General features: G+C 39.5%; 1 protein-coding gene across 3 annotated transcripts in view; it reads right to left on the reverse strand.

The window, feature by feature from the left end:
• The window catches only part of LOC124950757 (MOXD1 homolog 2), a 152,088-nt gene that overhangs the window by 9,790 nt on the left and 121,693 nt on the right, over positions 1-20,605 (reverse strand). For all 3 annotated transcript variants that reach the window (XM_047497988.1, XM_047497990.1, XM_047497989.1), the window contains exon 4: positions 3,186-3,380. In XM_047497988.1, coding sequence (XP_047353944.1) covers positions 3,186-3,380 — 195 coding nt within the window. The remainder of the gene's footprint in view (positions 1-3,185; positions 3,381-20,605) is intronic.

The following is a 20,605-nucleotide window of genomic DNA, read 5'->3' on the forward strand; positions in this document are numbered from 1 at the left end:
AATGCGAGATAAAAATAAGAAAGCAAGGATTCTCTCTCTTTCGGTCGGTCGAAGATCCTGCGACGAAACAAGCCGCAGGGCAAACGCGGAGGTGACGCCTCCACAACGGAGAAAATTGCGATTTTTTGTAACATCCGCGCAACTCTTCGCCTTAAGCTTAGACACGCCAGCACGGATTTTCTCACGCGTCTCTGTCAAATTATCGATGTCAAGATTACCGAGAAAAGGATCCTCGAACGTTCTTTCTGTCGAAAAACGAAACGAATATATACGAAATTTACTTCGTAATCTTCTTTCTATCAGCCTTTTACCATGACATATTTATAAATTGTAAGGATTTATAAACATATATATATATATATATATATATATACATATATAATATATTCGCTTTCAACGACGTTACTATGTTTAGAATTGTTTAGAAATGTATTATCGATCAATGAACAGATAAATATTTATTGTACTGCGCGCAGATTGGATAAATATGAATTATCATAATTGGATATCGAGTGGAAAAAAAGGGAAGAAGAATGTTGGTATCAAGTTAAAAACGGTATAAGAAAACGGAATCGTCGTTCTGGTTCTCGTTCTGTTCGTCATCCTCTGTACACTCGAAATACATATTCATTGCGGTACGATACGAAAGTTATCTGACCGGTCGGCTACTTCCTTTTATGAGAGCGAGAAAGACGAGAACAGTTGGTATTGAATGAAGAAGAAAAAGAAGAAGAAGGCGAATAAAAGAAGAAACAAGAGGCATTCGCGTAAGAAAGAAAAAGAGAAGATAAACTTCCCGGCAACTTTATCTTTCTCCGTCATCCGACTGGCTCGAAGAAATGGCTCCGTCGAGACAATTAAAACCGCAACGCTCGAGAGTTTTCAGTGTGGAAATGCGTTTGCGAAACGCGCCACGTCGAGTTATCTGATAGCACCAACGCTTCTCACCCTGACCTCGGAAAGTTTCTTTCAAAGATAAGCCGAAACGATTCGCTTATGAAAAGTAGTCCCTTTTTATCTTTCCCTCGAATAAAACGAGCAAGTTCGGTACGTACATAGATAATTAGAACAAAATTTCGGTGATTTAATATTTCACGATTTTACAAAAAACGTAAAGGTAGAAAGACTTTCGCGTTTTAAAATCAGACGCAAGATTCTTGATTCCTTAAGCAAATTAAAAGCCGTCCAGTTGGAAATTTATTTTCGCTATTAGAAATCTCATTCATCCATGAATATTTTCATTCTATTCGATGAATTCTATTCGATGAAACACGAGTTACCTATGAATTGGCGATTATCTCACTGGTGAATTAGCCGTTTGGAGTAACACACTCGGTTGGCCTAAATTCAATTCGATATAAACTATAAACGGCCTTTCGATGGCATCGCTAAGCGGAATTAGCATTGTTCGATTTCGACGATAGCTCTCCTCTTCTCTCTCTCTCTCTCTCTCTCTCTCGTTTCTTCCGATAATCTATGACCCGACGACGCTAATGAACGAATAGTTTTTGCCGGATGTGACCCGGTTAAGATTTATGTCGTCATAAATTCGTGCCGCACAATGCTTCGTGGCTTGCATCGGATAAAAATCCACTCGTATACTCGGAACGTTAAACGCGTTCGAACATTCATCTCACGTGCGACCGCTGCTTCCACATCGCTACGAGAGATTTTTCTTTCTTTCTCTCTCTCTCTTTCACACACACACACACACACACGCGCGCGCGCACTCTCATCGAGGGAGTACATCCATGTGTTCGTGGATACAGTAGAAAATGCAGTCGTGTGTGCAGCATGCGTCTCGATGCAACCTCTAGGGCACGTGACAAAAACAGAACGATACCGAAGAAGAAAAAAAGCAACAAAGATCGAAAGAAAACTGATCGTTCTTTGTACGATTTTTACATCTGTATTTCCCCTTTCTCACCGAGACTCCTGTACGATCTACTGATATGGAAAAAATGTTTAAATAGAAAATATCGTATTGTATTCGTCAATTATATTTTATTAGCAAAACTTTGCGTCGAGTCGTCTTAGAAATTATTTTTTTAAATACTTCTTCAAGCAGCTACTGAAATCTTCATAGACTCGAGTTTGTGCGAATAAAATTGTAAGTATAAGAAACTTTCGTATATGACATTCGTAAAATGTGAAGGAGAAAGTTTTATGATAATAAAATAAAAGTTTTGTTAAATAGGAAGGTATAGAAAATCTGAAACTCAAATCGTGATAGACAGAAGGAATAAACGTAGTTTATGATAAAGGAATGAATGGAGGTAAAATTTCGCAAAAATAATAAAACAATGATATATGCATAAAGTCGTAGGATTATTTAACTGCTGTGAAATAGACGTACAAAAATTTAATATTTAAATGAAAAAGTTCAATTACTCTCTTGTTTTTAAAGACGGTAATATAATAATTGATAAAATTAGCTACAATATTTTAGCGATTCGTTGCGTTGCGTACAATTTCACGAGTCAGTTTAAATTTTCATTTCGACCCTTAAGGATCTTACTCACACGACTTACCTCTCTTTATTATTTCTCTACTTTCAAGCCTGAATCCTAAAAGGTATCGTTTAAAAAGAAGTGCTCGAGGACTGTGTCATTTAATATCAATCGTGCTAAAGTTATATCGCGCCGACGATGATTCTATAAGTGGTTAAGACGAAAAAGAGAAGAAAAATACGGAAGAACTCGAGTTTGGATTAAATCCACCCTTAAATTGTCTTTATGAGTGCGAGCTTCGTTGTATAGGGTATTGAAGGATAATTGTGGTGTTCGCGACTATATAACGAATATCGACCTTATACAGTATAATAACTCCCTGTGCTGATACGCCATTTTAACGCGATCCACTTCGGCAAACTCCAATTAAAACTCCTTAATCGTCTTTCTTTCGCCCTTTCGCGAAATTTAGCCGATGAATTTGTATGAGAACGTTCTATATCGAATTTTTTTTTCTTCGTTTCCTCTTCCTTTTTTCTCGTCAAAAATTTCGTAAAGAATGTCCTCTTTATTTTATGTGTTTCATGCGTACGTTATCAATACCGTTCGCGGATTCCACGTAGAACGTATTAATGAAATTGAGTGAACGTAGGAATCGGATCGATCAATGAATACATTACTTTCGATGTCTTATCTGTAAGTGTCTCTTGTATAAATGAACGAAGGATAGCTCACCTGGTGATTCAATACGTCCCAGGTCTTCAGTATGGGCTCGCTCTCTTGATTGTGAGACGAACGTTTCGGCTGTGTATCTCTCTGAACTAGATACAATGGCCTAGATCCTCTTACCGCACCATGACCAGGCAGAACACCAGCCACTGAAGCGGGTTCCTTCGCGTGATACTGCCAAACCACTTGCATCGTGTCATTCTGAAAGGTTAAAGAAATAACATCGGAATTAGTACAATACTTTAGTCAGCTTGTTCTAATTTAAAATATATAAGTATTAGTATAATTAATATCGTAACGTCATTACCAAATGTTCTTTATTTTCTTCCAAAATACCGGAAAGTTCAATGTACCGTAGATACCTATATAAAATAATTGAAAATCGAAAATAATTGAAAACTGATTGAAATAATAACGAACGTAAAATTAAATTGCTAGAATATTTTCCGTTTACATAACCAATAATCTTTACGAATATACAAAATTTCCAATCCTTTGTACTCCCTCGTTACGGATTAAATACAGCGAAGTTACATAAAGTTAATAAATCGAATTGTTTGAAAAGCTCTACGCATCCTGATAAAGAAGAAAAAAGTTCTTGGGAATGGGCTACGCATTCGAGGTAAAGTGAAATGGACGTTAAGTCGATTAGTATCCGCAACGGAGTACCAATTGGCACGGAATCAAATAAATCGTATTCGAACCTCTCAGAGAGAGAGAGAGAGAGAGAGAGAGAGAGAGAGAGAGAGAGAGAGAGAGACAGAACACGCCTTTCGCAATAACATTTCTTTCCTGATTCCTCGCGAAAAGATTTATCACGATTGAATTTTCCTCATTGAGTTTTCGAAATGAGATAAAAATGCAGCATCCATACACTTTAGCATAAAAATTAAATAAGACTTGAGCTTATCAATTGTTTCGCAAAATTTCCAAGATCTTGGATTTTTTATGAAAGAAAATTGAATTGTGAAAATTTTTGAAAAGAACTCGCAAACGAGGTCGTCAGTTTTGCAAATAATCCAATTTTGAATGAAGCTTCTCACCGTGGAAACAGTCGAATTCATTTACAATTCATCTTATATGAAGGCAGTTAGTATTATTGCACTAGCATGAAATGCGTCTTTACTTTATCGTTGGCAACGTTCCAGCCACGACGATACCATGCAACGTTTCGTCTTCATAAGGCATACATTCGATCAATTAACGAAATCTCTCCCTCTCTCTCTCTCTCTCTCTCTCTCTCTCTCTCTCTCTTGGTTCTCCGCTATACATTCGATAATTAAACCTGGTTCCGTCTAAAACTATCGGAGTAGTTTCGATCAAAGAGTTCCATTTTTTGAATAAATTCTTTTCAATCTAGGCGTCGAAAAACGAACGATAATAAAATTCTTAAATTTGTGATTTCGATGATACAAAAAAACATGAAAAGTCAATTCCAATAATAATTCAGTATCAGGTGTTACGCTTCGAGAGCGCAATGCCGATCGATCGAGAGCGAAGCGATTAAATCGTCCCCGTGGCTGATTAATGGCCATACCTAACGAATCCTTTGTTCTAATGCTGCACCGATAATCTCCTGGCCTTGGATTATACACCAATGATAGGATTTTTCATCCTCCCAAAGTGAGAAAAATCGAACCTTAGACATTTTATATTTTTCAATTAAAACGGAGTTTCTTCACATTCCTTCCTTCTTTACGTTTATTTTATATTTCTAACTCGAAAAAGTAGTACACGCGTCTCCAACGTGCAATCAATCCAGTAGAGTTTTATTTCGAGACAAAGATTTATGATACGCGCCTCAGGGATCAATTCCATTTTACGCATAACAGCGGCAGGAGCAACGGCAGGAGCAACGGCAGGAGCAGCAGCACCGGCAGAAAGAATAATAATAATAATCATCGTTTAGGTCGTCGAGGCAGAAGCCACGCGCATAGCTTTCTCCCTCTCCAAAGGAATGGAAGAAAAGGGCCCCCAGGCCCTGAGGGTAAGAGTAGAATTTCAGTTGACTGAATACTACGCACGAACGTATACAAGTGCTTACGGCCGCTTAACGATTAAAATGAATTCACGATAATATTTGCATAATGATCGTATATAATTAGATACAGGGATAGTCGCGTCGATATCCAATTGTAGCAGTGACTAGAGTATTTGGAGTAAGTTCCGACCTCGAAACACGTAGATACATATATCGATCTCCTTGCAACGTGCCAAATTCTAAAGGGTCGGAAAGAGGATGGCTTCTATGGACCACTTACAATTGGGAACGATTGTATTTGATTGGAGCATTGGCCAGATGCAATCCACAATGCCACCTCGTTTTCCACTAGAGTGGTAGACGCTACCTCCTACCTAAGATCCCGGATCTTCGTTGATCGTTATCCGCTCGGTATGGGATACAATGAAATAATTTCGAATCTACGATCTTATCAAAAATCTTGATTACGCGTAAGCTCGTTATCGCGATAATCGTTAAAAGATAATTCGTCGCTCGTATCGCTCGAGTGTTATCCTATTTAAAGATATTTGCCAATCGAGAACAATAAAAAGAAATATCGTTGTTCTCTTTTCTTTGTTATTTCATGAAACATGAATCTGATGATCCTTTTTGAAAGATCTCATACGTTTTAACATCCAAAAGTAATTTCCTTCGAATCCAATTTCCAAAGAGATAATATCCACGATATCAGATGGAAGTTACTAGTATAACATTTTCCCTGAACGTATTCATGCCAAGTGGCAGAGCCCTATACACCACGATCCATCCTCGTTCTGGCTTCGTGATCGAGAGGCTCAATGAACGGGCTCTTCGAAGGAAACACGCGCGAGGTGTAACGAATCGTTCGCCGATACCGAAGAATAATCGACGGAGAAGCCTTCGTGGATCCGATCTGCCAGAGTTTGAGAGAAAGAAAGGAAGAAATATAGAAGGGTAGAAAAGCTCGATTGTAACGAATTAGAATCGACGAACTGCAAGAGCATTAGTGGCAATGGCTCGAACGAATTACGTAGTCGGGTTCGATCGAGAAGAACCGTAGATTCGTAGGCCACTCACGCGTCGACCATTTACGTTTTTCGATAATCGCCAAATCCTTGATCCGAAAGCTCTCACGGACAAGACAGAGTTGCGCACAGACTAGCGCAATCTTTCGAGAAGGTTCTTCCACTCCGCTCCCCCCACCTCGCAATCTCTCGTTCAATGTTTCCTCACCTTCGAGCCACTTCGTATATCCAACGTTTATTTCAGTCGGTCGAGACAATTGGGCGCCCGTTTACCTGAATTGGATAGTTTAGGATAGATATCAAGGCTCGACCTAGATCGAAAGATTCCAAGGGTGAGCCAGCAGTCGAGTCGGTGCTCCTGGGTAGGTCTTTTGGGTGGAAAGCCTTTCCTCCCAGGCCAAGATGAAAGGTCGATAGTAGGAAACGGGCATCGCGTGAGAAGGAGAATAGGAATCACGCGATTCTTAGGACTTGGTCCTTCTTCCTATGTTATGCCAAGACCCTCCCCTCCTTCTTTCGATCCTACTTCTTTCTCTCATTCTTTCTTTTCTACTTATTTTTCTTAAAAACTCTACTTTTCCAAAGGTACGGCTCGTACTTTACTCGAAAGAGAGAGAAACTATCTTCTATTGGAATAAAGGAGGAATATTAAGGCCGACTTCTTCGAAGTTGGTGACGTCGAAAACGCGATCCGAACGAACGACTTTTGGAAAAGCTACGGAGTTGTAAAGGGACTCTTCGCGTTTCTAGATATTCGAGGATTTTGAAGTTTGACGATAAGGTACGAAAGAAATAAAGAAGGAATGAGAGAGAGAGAGAGAGAGAGAGGAAAGAGAAAAGACGAAATCTTTTCATCGATGTTCAGGAACAAGTAAAAATTATGGCTGCCGGAGGGAGTAGGGTGAATTAGATTAATACTTCCCTTTTCTTCGGGTGCGATCGCTCGGGAAAATCTTTTCGGTTCTCGAAGAGTTCTCGAAGGGTGGGAAGATCCATGGCGTTGGAAAGTTCCGATCGTAAAGTCGGGATTCTACGTTTGCCGAGGGTGAATTGGTATAAAAAGAGAGTCGGAGAGGTCCGATAAGCTTTTTCTTATTCGCGCTAAGTAAAACTATAAGGCTAATTTTTATGATATTTTCAAAAGAGACTTCCCTTTGATGGAGGATTAAAGGAGAAATCGCAAAATCGTTTCGATTCTCAAAAATATTCGAAAGTTAAAATATCGAGAATTGAACATTTAGCATTCTGGAAAGGCTCTTGACCTGTGTGAACCCCAAGTTATAAACTCGTCCATGACCAGCCTTCACTTTGTCCCACCCTATTCTCCTTTTCTTTTTCTTTCTAATTTCCCTTCGCCTTATCCCTCGGCAGAACTTGTTACTCGCGAATGAAACTTTCTACCGGCGGGAGAAAAAACAGAAGGGCGAGTTCCAATTTCGAAAGGCAAAGCTATGCTTTCAAATGACTCTCTTTTCTCTCTCTCCGTCTCTCCCTCTCTCCCTTTCTTCCTAGAAAATAATCATTCACTGTAAAAGGATAGGGTAGAAAATGGAAAGTAAGAAAAACGCGTTCTTTCAGTAATGACGTTTGATCGACTGGAGAATAAAATAGGATAAAACCGAAGTAAATTCTCGAAGAAAAGTATATTATTCAATATAAACGGTTTACCGGTGAAAGTATTTTAGATCGAACAAAATCCTCGAGTATCATTTCGAATAGCGTTCTTATCAAAGATAAACCGTTTGAATGGTTGAAATTTCTTCGAAATAATAAACGACACGAAAGTAACACGCGTTAATTAATTTCCATGACAAGCCAGAGCTTTCCAAGTATATCAAGAATCGTCGCTGAAGGGTATAAGAATGGAACTTGAGGAAGAGCAATAAAAGTATCGGTGAGGCTACATCTTTTCCTCTTTCTTGCCAGCGAGTGAAATAAGAGAGAGAGAGAGAGAGAGAGACAAATTGAGAAAAAGTAGAAAAGAGGTTGAAAAGACAGAAACAACGCAACGAAAGTTAGAAGCCGCCTTACACCCAAGGCTTCCAGTTTTCCCCTGGAAAGAAAAGTAAGTCCGAACGCCCAAGGGATAGACAAACCAATAGGAAACGAGCTGAAAGTGCTCCAAGTAGCTTCCTTTTCGTGGCAACGTTAATTGCTTCGAGTACAAAAACCAAGGTAGCTAGTTATCGACGGTTTCGAGCCCTTCCTTCCTACCCATCTCCTCTTTCTCTCTCTTCCTTTTTCTCACACTTGTTCGCTCATAATCGCTCCATCCTTTTCCTTACTAGTCCGTCTTACCATTTCTCCTCCAACCTGTACCCCTCGACGTGCCGAACGTGTTCGCAACTCCGATAGGGAAAACTAATATTGAACATTCCTAAGTAGAATGCAAAGGGTAAGACCGAGCTAGACCGGCGTAGAAAGAAGAAAGAAAAAGGGAGAGGAGTGAGATGAGGGAGGCTATGTTAGAGTGGGAGAGTCGAACTTGAAAGTTTTAAAAAGCAATTAAGAGCTTCAAACTCTGGACGCTCACTTCTCTCGCTACAACTCCGCCATTCTTCCTACTCGACCCTATCAACCCTTTTATGCGCGTGTTTTGCTCGGTCCGTCTTGCGTCCGTGTGCATATCCTTGTGTTCGCCTTCGAACCATCTCTCTTCCCACTTACTATACTTCTTTCCTTGATCTTTCACCTACTTATAGGAATTGCACGCAGAAAAAAAGAAAAAACAAGTTGAAAAGGAAGATTTCATAATTCTTCCCAAATCGACGACTTTCTTCTTAGGAAAAACTTAACTTATTTCCTTATAAGTTCAATGAAAGTACTTGACCAAGTAACGTAGCTCGTGCATGTCTCGAACTACATCGACGACAATTCTGTCCGAGTTGCTACAAAGTTCTGTCCTGCTTTGGTAATAAAATTTATGCTCGTCTTTCGAACGTTGTAACTCGGTCACAATATCGGGACAACATCGCCAGTTTTCTGAAGGCAGATCCGGCGATGACATCGGTTCCCCATGGTTGCAAATTTTTAACCAACAAAAATTGTTCATTTTGCTGAATTCTTAATTAGAACGTAAGAGGTTTGTCGAGTAACCTTTAAGACTTTCCAAAAACGCTCGAACGTATTGCTCATAAATCTCTTTGGTTCTCGTTTCAGTTAGCGTTGTTTCGAGATTTCTCGAGTTCATATATCTACTTGAAGGAGAGCGAGAGCGAGAGAGATATAAAGGTTGTGAACGGGGTATGCATAGCATATAGAGGTGGTGAGCGCACTCATCCGTAACGCGGCTCCCATTGAAACTGTCGCGACCTCGGCTACGAGTACGCACGTCTACGCCGATTAGATTCAAATTCGTACCGAGAGCTGTCTCGTGCGCGCGCCACGAGATACGCGCTGAGAATATTTTGTTTGGAAAATAACCCGTTTTTTCAAAGTCGCTCGATTCTTCTTTTGTCGGCTGTCTCGTCCTTGGACTTGGATGAAACTCCGTTTTTCATCTTGCGAGTAGTTCGTTCGAAAAAATAAAAGTAATTAAAAGTAATTGTAAAGAAATTATATACGAGCAATAACGAGATATTGTTTATCGATCAATCGATTTGTCTTATAAATAAATCGACATTTTATTTATAGTTAAATTTCATTCGATTCAAACGAAGAGGAAAAGCCGTATCTCGGTAAAGCCGTAACCTTCGCAAGGCCAGGGAAAACCATCCAAGCGATAATTTTAGAATCGCGTGATTAGAGTTCGCAGATTAGGGCTTGCTCAGTGAATAATGACTTTAAAGCGTGCACGTTAAGCGAAGGTATACAAACTATTGGCGCAGCAACCACCGAACACTTTTTTTCTTTTCCTATCACTTCCACTATCGCTTTTCCAACACGTCCTAACATCGGACTCCATAACAAATCGTTCGTAAAGCTCAGTTTCATCGCGAATTCTGCTACATTTTTCGCTTACGCCCGTCGATACTTTTCTCTGATGTTTTGTTTCTCTCCTACTTCGTGCTTCGCGCGATATTCGAAGCCAACAAAAATATTTCATTCCATTTCCAGGATATTACGCGAGAGAGAAAAGCACTTTGCGATCGGGATGGATAAACAAGGCCGATTCGTAGTTTCAATTTTCACTGTAAAATTCGGATTTTATGTCGGTCCAATCCTATTTTTTTGGTTTTTCTTTCCTCTTTTTTTTTTTTTTTTTTTTTTTTTTTTTTTTTTTTTTTTTTGCACCGTCGACGGACACACGAGGGCGTACGTCTGCCCTTGTTATTCTTTTTTCTTGTCGTTATTTCGTAACGATCGACGCTCGACGAAGAGACGCAAGCTTGTTCATTGACAATTCGTGCCGTCCTCTAATTCACGGCAAATGTCGATCGCGAAGAAGTCACTTTTCCGTTTCGTACATTTATTTTATGACCAATTCATCCGATGGTGCGTTTTTTTTTTTTTTTTTCGTTGTTATTATTTCTTTTTCCTATGAACCATAAAATCCAATTCACATTATTTGTTAGGGCCTAAAAAAATCGAACAATCATAAAAGTAGAAGAAAAAAGAAGCGAAACGTAGGGGAGTAGTTTTAACAGGAATCGTATCGTTTTGCTCGGTGTATCGACGATGCTTCCGGTGTTCTGTTCATCAACGTGAAGCCCGATAAACCAACATCGGCGAATACGTGGCCACCGGCATACCTGAGCACGTAGCACCGCTATGTACTCAGTCATTAACGAGTAAACTCGCTTGAAACTTCTGCCGAGCACCGTCAAGTACACCACCATCGCCACTACTACCACAGGTACCTCTATACCAACACCAGCGCCATTGCCTATCACTCGGTTCACCTTCGAATCCTCTCTTTCCTCGTCGATGCTTTCGAAGGGTGGCGTCCTACGTAACTAAGCATACGACGACCAAATCTGAACCGGATCAGAGAACGTTGCCAGCGGGATACGAATCGTAACTAGCTAGACGTTATTCCATAGGATTTGGATAAAGGACAAGCTTCGAACGAACGTTTCGTCGAATCTTTCCATCGTTTCCACCGAATGGAGTAATGATTTATATTATCATTGTTATTAAACGAATTTAAATAGTTGTCGAAATAGAGCTCATCGATTTGTGCAAAGCGTGAAATTGGATTAATTTCTACTAATGGAAAATTTCTATGAACGAAAATAAGGGAGAGTCCCAGTTAATTATCGTTATTTCCTTGTCAAAGGAAAGGGTCGTTCGAAGAAGGAGCTTGATTCTGAGCAACGGAGAAATCATGATACGTAACCAGAGAAACTTGTTAAGATCGTGTCCGGAATTGCGGTAAATATCTTACCCCTTCTTTGCCTAGATAGAAGGAAACTGTTCGATCAAATATTGAACCTTGTCCACATTCGATTACGAGTTTCTGCAGCGTTATTTGCCCCACTCCACTCGCAAAAGTGATAGACCCAAAAGGATCTATTCTGAGAAACTCCATTATCTTGGCGTCACTTTGGCATCGATGTCCTGTCGGAAGTAAGTACTTTCGATTTAAGGATATATTCAACTCATCCGGTACCGATATTCGCTCGGATTAAACTTGTATAATTAGTATTAGCTATATTTTTCACCGACAAATATATAACGACGAGCCATTTTATATTACGTACTGACCAGAAATAATTTCCATCTTACCAACCATCTAACTCTTTGCGGAAGTACTTGGAACGAGCAATGCATCGAGAATCTTAATATATATATATATATATATATATATATATATATATATATATATATATATAGATAGATATATATATGTATATGTAGATAGATATATATATGTATATACATGGTCGATCGATAACCGGAATTAAAAACGATCGTTGCAAGAGACTTTTGAATGAGGTTTATCGCCCCCGCCTGTAACAATATTCTATCCTTCTCTTCCTCCTACAGCACGCACGGTTGGGATATTCGCGTCAGCAAGCCTGCGAATAAGTACGTACAGTACTTGCATAATTAATGACGTAGAAAACCCTCTTTTCTCCTCCGCCATGTGCCCTTCTTTTCTTCGTCTCTCCTCGCTTCAAAAGAGACGCACGCGTAGTTGGAACCCACACGCGTAGTTTCTCTCCCTCTTCCCTTCTGTTTCTTGTCCACCAAAAGCCGATACACCATTTATACCGAGAATACTGAATTATTCCGTGCTTGGATCGCACACTCTTTTCTTTGTAATTGTTTAAATATCGATCGAATACTCGGCGAATAGGCGGAGTTTACCGTTATAGGCTTATGCTTTACCGTTATCATCGAATGACGGAGCATTATGGTTATTGCTCCCGTTCTCGTTAATCCTACGAGAAGATAATCGACATTGACGTTTAATTAGAATCATTTAATGAATTTTAAAAGCGTTATAATTTACTCATAAGCTTGACTTTTTATATCATTATCCTTTTATTTCGTACAGTAATCGCGTAGTCGTTGAAAGTCGTCTTTATGGCGTTTCGAACGTCCTGACACTTGGTAATTTTGCGAAAGAGAACTTGGAAACGAGTTGGAACGAATAAACGAGCTACGTAAGTTTTACCGTTCCGCAGACTCGTCGTACTAGCTTCGTTCGTGCTGAGCTTGCCGAAATCGTTGAGAACGCGTCGCGTCTCGAGGACATCGAGATAACCGAACTTTTGACGTTGACTGTCGCCTCGACGAACCGAGAATTCCCTTAGGACCTCGCCAAGTATTGCTACGTATTATACGAGTTTATTTTAGCGTCTCTCTTATGAAAAGCCCATCATCGATTTTAATGTAAGTAAACAGAGAAATATATATATATATATATATATAGAGAGAGAGAGAGAGTATATGTATATAGAGAGAGTATATATATATATATATAGAGAGAGAGAGAGATTGGTATTAATCATTTTAATACAACTCGTCCGATATCAAGATTGTCTTTGAATCGAAACGGTAGCGTTCGATTAAGGAATCTTCATCAATTTCAATCGTCCAAGAGAGAATTCGTTTCGTATTCAGCGAGCGCAAAGATTGGACCTTCGCCAAGGATTAAACGGCATAGTACGGAAAACAAGAAAATCCGAGACAATGGAAGTCATTGACGCAATATCGTGCCGAGGAAGAAGGAGAGTACCGATGGTTCTAGAAGCCAATCATCGAGCTAACCCTCTCTCCCTCTTGGACGATTTTCAATCGTCCCTCTGTTCTAACAAAAGACAAGGGCCTCCCTTAAAACCCAGCGAGATTATCATGAAGCAATCGACCTCTTCCCATCTGAATCGCAAAGTGGTCCCTTCTTCGAACGTAACGAAAGATTGGATCGTTAGCCGAAAACTAAAGGGACATCAAACTGGCAAAGCACGTAGAGGAAGATCGAGAATGCTACGTATAAAAATAACGTCGGTATAAAATGGAATCCTCCATTAGCGGATCCTCGGAGTTCATGCGGGGGTTATCTGGTTCCCTAACCACCTATCCCCACCACCTCGTAGCCGTTATCTTAATGGTACTTATTGTCTTGACGTATAGTACATCTCCACCCTTAAGAGCGAGCGCAATTCTCACTGGCAAGCCCTTTTACCACGAGTAAACCACCTCCTCTTTCTACTTTTCCACGCGCATTAAGCTCGTGCGCACACAAACACACGCATATCGGCGATACCAGTCGTTATCACGGCTTGAAAATCACCCTCGCCTTTCTACCACCTATACATACCTTCCTTTTCTTCCTTCTTTTCTTTCATTTCTGCTTTCCGTCTTGTACGTTCATCGGTCGTACAGGGCCAGCACCTTCGCTCCACATCCCCTTCTCCTTTTACCCTCTACGTGCGCTAACAATGTATATGCTCGCTCTATTTCTCCATGTTGAATCTCGGGAACGAGGGAAAAGGGTGAGAGGCGAAGGGTTGTACATTGCAAGTACCACCCGTCTTATCCCGATCAGTAATTAGTCTGGCCCGAGTTTAAATGAGAAAGGGGTGGATCGAGGGTGTATATGTATTAACGGAGTATCGTTGATTGGACGAGCGTGGCTCAATTACTACTTCGAGATTACCCTGACCAATTTCTTCTTCTTTTTTTCTTATTTTCCTTAGGAGAGCTAATAGGCACCGATCGTTTCCCGTTTGTCTTTCTTTTTAACGAGAAATGAAACAACTCTTTTCTACTCATTCGAAGTAAACCATTGTGCGTTCTTTTCTGTTTTCTAATGTACAAATGAATAATCAAATTGCAGAATCAAGTTTAAGCGAAAGAACGAAATAGGACTTTTTTTTATCACAAATGTACACCTACAACATTTTCTATCCTTCTCGTCGAGATAAACGGTCTCTGCGTTTCAATAAACATGATTTACGTATGGCGAATTCCCACATATCCTTCGAAATAGGAAAAGAGAAGTAAGAATGAGGATGCGATCGCATCGGGTTGCGGAATGAAGAGAAAGAGAGAGAGAGAGAGAGAGAGAAAGTGAGCGAAAAAGGAAGGACTTTAGAAAGGTATAAGGAAAATCGAGGCGTGGAACTGTAACGTGGATTTTGTATATGGAGGACGAAATTGGAGATCGAGTGGCGAATACCGGAAAAGTACTTGTCACTCGGTAGTGCAAACGAGTGTATTCACTCGGGCTATATCTTCCAAGTGTACGGAGGAAAATAGGAGGACGTAACTCCCTCGTTCGTGCCTATACGAAAAATTGTGCATCCGTGTGTACTCACATTTTCTTTCTATGTGAAAATAGAAATGGGAATACGTATCAAAAATTTAACAACCGGATTTGTAACGTCGATCTGATTAATTTTCTCGTTAAAGCGAACTTTTATAATAAGCTCCGTTTATATCTATATTAGATCATTGGAAGGGAAATATAAGACGATGTGAATATAAGACGAGAGAGGTGATTGAGAGGGAAAAATGATAAAGGACTGAAAATGTGCAGGGAAAACGAAAGAATCAGTATATGCTCGGTTTACTGCATAGAAATTTCAGCAACGAAAATGCTTACTACGACATTTTGACCTACTTAGAAATCCACCGGAATGAAATGTCCTGGGTTGAGTCGAACAAAACGTTAGGAAAATTCACCCGCAATTTTCGTCTTTTGCCTTCAATAGAGGAAGAGACACACAAAGAGAGTTGCTAGAGAAAATCGAGCACGCGAAAAGTTTGGAATTGATTCGTAAGGACTTCCGGTCGTCGTCGTCGTCGACGTCGTCGTTTACAATTCGACGATCTTTTTTCTCTCTTTGGAATAGAAAATAAAAAAAAAAAAAAACATGAATTCCTGTAGCTTACATTTTATTCATTCATTCTGGTCTCGTTATTCATTAAAAAATGTATTATTCACGAAGACTCTCTCTCTCTCTCTCTCTCTCTCTCTCTCCCTCTGTTTCTCTCCCAATGGTATCTCTTTACAGTAGAATGCATAAATCGAAAATTTCGTCAAACGTACAAAGACACGCATACTCGAGCCCGCACAAATATAGTCTATCTCCGTCGAAAACAGAACAAGCGTTCGTCATCGTAGTTGGCTTTTGTGCGGCCGTCATCGGTTCTCGTTCCGGTCGACGTTATTTTCGAGTTGTGACGAGATGCAAGGTAATCGACAAAAGGCCGATATATGTTATATATTTCCGCATTTTGCCTATAGTAAACAGATCGCGCGGTCTGAACACTGCCCGTCCTAGTCGTTCGAGCTTTGATAGCAATAGAATGCCTGGAAAGAAGCGTTCGTAATTTATATCCAAGAGGAGGCCTGTCAACGACAGTCACGACGAAGCGGTCGCATTAACCGACGAGAGAAAAAGACGAAGATGGAAAGAAGAAAAAAGAAAAGGAAAAGAAAGTGAGATAAAGGAAGAGAGAGAGAGGGAGAGAGAGAGAGAGAGAGAAGAAGAAGCTTTCGCGGGTAATCATTGTCTTTTGCACTTAGCATTAAGCTTCGTTTCGCTAATGGCAGAAGAAAGATAAGAGTACCACGATATGGAACTTTATATTTCCGTTGATAAGAACTGTTCTAAAGAAGAAAAGTGTGTGTTAGATTATGGCGCTTTTTCCTTCTCTATATTTCCTTCTCTACACTTATTCCTTTCTCTGATACCTATTGATCGATATCACATGACATTGCTCGGCATGTCTCAAGAAAGAAAGCGTTATATGTTTATTAACTTCTCTTATTGATACTCGTAATATTACCTACCCGATATAACGTTCAAAGAATGACGTACTTTGTGAAATTTATCAGTTCGTCTGTTCTCTCGCAGTATGAATAAAATTTCATCTTTCGCATGAACTTACTCCTCTTTCACATCCTAATATCAATCCTCGTTACCTTTCCCTATTTAAAATTGCACAAAATAAATATGTAATAAACGTAAACATATGTGATTTACACGTACATGTAATATTTCATTTCTCTCTGGTTCAAGCGTCACGCGCTTTGTATTTTATTTATTTAATGTCCTTCTAGAAAACGATAACTGCTTTACCGCATCGCACAAAACGGTGCTTCTACTTAACAGAATTTCAAGTTTCGCCCGGGGGTGCGAATGCGCTTTACATAAAATCCATAATGCGTCAAAAGTACACTCACGAGCACGCGCCCACGCGCGCGCGAGAGAGAGAGAGAGAGAGAGAGTGAGAAAGGAATGTGTAGAAGAGTCGGAAGTTTCGTGAACCGAGAACGGTTAAAGGTTAATAATCCAAAAGGTGATGCCACTAGAACGATTTAGTTCGAAGAACTCCGATTGAAACCGTAATCGTTACCACGATTCGTGGACACGTGTTCCTGGCTGGAGGAATCCAATGGACTTTAACTTCGTTTCTAACCACGCCATTGAACACAAACCACAATTTTCGAAAGCGTTCTCCAAGATTTTAACGCAGCTTCCTTTCCTAAGTAAAGGTATCTATCTATCCCCCTGGTATTACGTGAATTCCAATCTCTTCCCCTTCGAATTACGTCTTCTCATCCGTGCATCGAGTTTTCGAATTCGAAAAGATTTTGATTAAATCGCCTTAATTATAAATATCTTCGTGATCTAATCACCGTTTTCTCCTTTAATATATTACTGGAAAAAGAGAGAGAGAGAGAGAGAGAGAGAGGGGGGGGGAGAGATCACACATACATATATATATATATAGAATGGAAAAGGAACGAGAATCGAGTTTAACGCCGTCAATAAAAAAGACTTTTCATTGGTGATATCTCTTGACTTGTAAGTGACGCAAGCTTCACGAATAGCCGATAAAAAAGGATTAAAAGAAAAGACGATTACTCATATTCCATCGAATTACGTATTAATTAATTGTAGAAATTTTCGCGAGGCAACCAAAGATCCTTCCTATTGATAAGTGAATACTTTCCGAAGCGAGCTTGCATTGTAAAATAAACATGATTATTTTCTCTTGCAACGTATCTGCTCTTACATCGTAAGTTGATAGCTCTTCTGACTTTGCGTACGATAGTACTACTTGTACAGAATGCATTCGCATATTTTTCAGATATACGTATGTACATAAGTATATATGCTCGTTCGTATCGAATATCCGAGATTGCGGCAATATGCAACTTCTTCTGGCTTCTCCCATTTTTGCTTCCTCTCCTCTCATCTCATTGTGGTTTTCTTTATGGAATAAAGTCAAATCGATGTCCTACATTCTTTTCTTGGACTTTTCGCAGGGAAAACTTTTTCGTCTCTGTTTAATAAATGTTGTCTCTTATGTACGAACTGGCAAGTTTTACTCGTCGCTTTTATTTCGTTTCCAAATGTTCTCACCGTCTCCGTGAATGACTCGAACTCTTTTCAATAATACAGATCAAGTATTTCACACAGGCGATTAAATTCAATTCTATAGAATTTCTAACGCTACACAGTAAAAAGTATATTGGCGTTTTTGGTATCGCGGTATCTTTTAAAACATAGAAACCCACTATAGCTGCGTCTCTTACATTATTATAACCACTTGACGATATATTGAAGTGGAACAAAGTAGTACAGGTCGATACTTGTCGGACGGTACAGGCGAGCGGAATTCTATTGTGTTTCTATATTTAACTCCTCTCGAAAAAATCGTAATCGAAATGAAGTTAACACGTTTGATCGTTTAAAAGGAAGAAAGAACTAAATTATGTATTTACAACCACAAAATTACTTAAAATTAAAAGCGTGAATCCTTGTGCGCTTTGTGCTAGTCTTTCTAAAATCTTAAAGCCGGCTTAAACGAGCTTAGAGAAGGGAAAAAGAGTTCGTCGAACGCTTACGCTTTTCAGGGCGCCTACGTGTGAATTCCCACGGCACGAAACGCGTTTTAGAGAACGAGGAGCAGATAAAGAGATAGATAGAGATGGAGAGAGAGAGAGAGAGAGAGAGAGAGAGAGAGGAAATACTCCAGTAGGAGAACGATATATTATGCGCGATAACCTGGGAGTGCGGAAACGGGAAAGAGTTGTTCGGCCGTAAGTTAGTCGAACTATCGCTGATTCCGAGATATTTGCTTGGGATTACCTCTTCGTTTAACTTCCGCCTGTTCGGGGGTGGTTTGCCAAAGAGAAGAGCTTCCTCTCTACGCGTATGTCTTCCATCTTCGCGAATAAACGCGTACGTGTGTGAAAGCTCCACACATTGGTCGTGTACATAGATGTAGGGTAAATTCATGATTAAGTCTGTTTCCTTTTTACTTTACCAAGTTTCGTCGAATAATAGCTAAGTAATGAATCGTTCGAGGATATAGATAAAATAGTTTGTTTTAATTAGAAACGATCGGTGTCTTTCAAATCGAAATATAGTATAGAAATCCACGGAGAAATAAATTTCTCGAATTCGATATTAGATTTAAAGGAGTTAGCGGAGAAAAAGGCTACGAAATTTCCGAGGTAACTACTGTTACGATTAAATCCCCGAGAGTATACTCGGTAAAACTCAAACAGTAGTCATTTCTCTCGCCGATGATAACGAACGCGGTTTCATTAAAAAGTATAAAAGTCTCGGAATGGTTCTAGCCTTCCTGACAGAACCTTTAAACCGATTTTTTTTCCCTCTATGCTGGCCGCTTTCTACTCCCTGGTACCGCCGCATGTGCTGGTTATGATAACTTTAATGGAAAAATGCCGAGAAAAATGTGATAGCCATTATTTGTATCAAAATTGATTCAATTTCAAACTACTTGATTTACTTGTATCCAATTTATATTCGTAATATTAAAATAAAACCTATTGAGAATATTATAATATTAATAATATTCGAAACGGCGATAGACGGTAAAGGATAAAATTCAAAGGAGATAATTCGTTATTTATAAAAAAATGATGTAGCTGATTTCAAAGCATTATTAATTGGAACGATTTAATTATGAAAATTCTAACAGGTTCGATGTTGCGTAGCCTCTTTTCTATACGACGCCTGTAAACGCAGGTTACGTATCCATGTAGGGAATACAAAATCAACTCAATGGTTTCTCACAGCTATTAACCGCGCCAGTTTCGATTTAAAGGATAACCGCAGACATAATAGTTGCATTATCGCTGCCAGGGGGTATTTCCTATCTGGCATTTAAGACATGATCGGGCAGTTTAAACGCTTCGCTTAACACTCAATCGATTCCTATCCGAAAGTTATTAATGCCTTAGAAGCCTCCCTTCTCGAAAAGCAAATTCCTCGCTTCGTTACTTATAGCTCTTTAATACTCGTTATTAATCAATTATACCTATAACAAAGTTTCTTTTTGGACGAGTCTATTGAAAAAGAGTTAAATCAAGCTCGATAACTTAAAAATGTTTTGGATCAAAGGAAGAAAAATAATTGCTTTAAAAATTCTACATTAAACGAAATCACTACGATAATAATTGTTCGAACAAAAAGTTTCGCGTAAAAAGCATTCTACATCCTTTCGATTTATATCGTCTCTCTCTCTCTCTCTCTCTCGACTATAGACATTAATAAAGTTAACCATGAATATTACAATCTAATTAATGTGCTCGTTTTAGTGGATTAAATAGAGTACAAGCGAGATAGCGAGATAGAGGGAGAGAGAGAGAGAGAGAGAGAGAGAGAGAGAGAGAGAGAGAGGATGAATTGGTAGAGAGTGGCGGAGCCTGAGCAAAAGCGTGGGTGGTCTTGGACGTTCCTAAAAGCGTTCCTTCTCGTTTTCGCTACGCTTCTCGTGGCGGACATTCTTTTTTCTTTCCGGCGGAAAAAAGGAACACGCCATTCTGCACTCGAACTGACACGAACGTGACGAACATCTGGTTTTAATAAATTACACGCATAACATTGCTCTATCTTTTCTTACATCCTCGAAATAACTTTTATCGGCTCGAAATTTTTCTTAGATTGAGTCTAACGATAATATTTTAATTTGAGAAAAAGAAAATAGAGAAAGAAGAAATTGGTACGATAATTTTATGAGAACGTACGAGGAGGTTTATTTAC

This window comes from Vespa velutina, chromosome 7 (assembly GCF_912470025.1).
Source record: "Vespa velutina chromosome 7, iVesVel2.1, whole genome shotgun sequence".
NCBI lineage: Eukaryota > Metazoa > Arthropoda > Insecta > Hymenoptera > Vespidae > Vespa > Vespa velutina.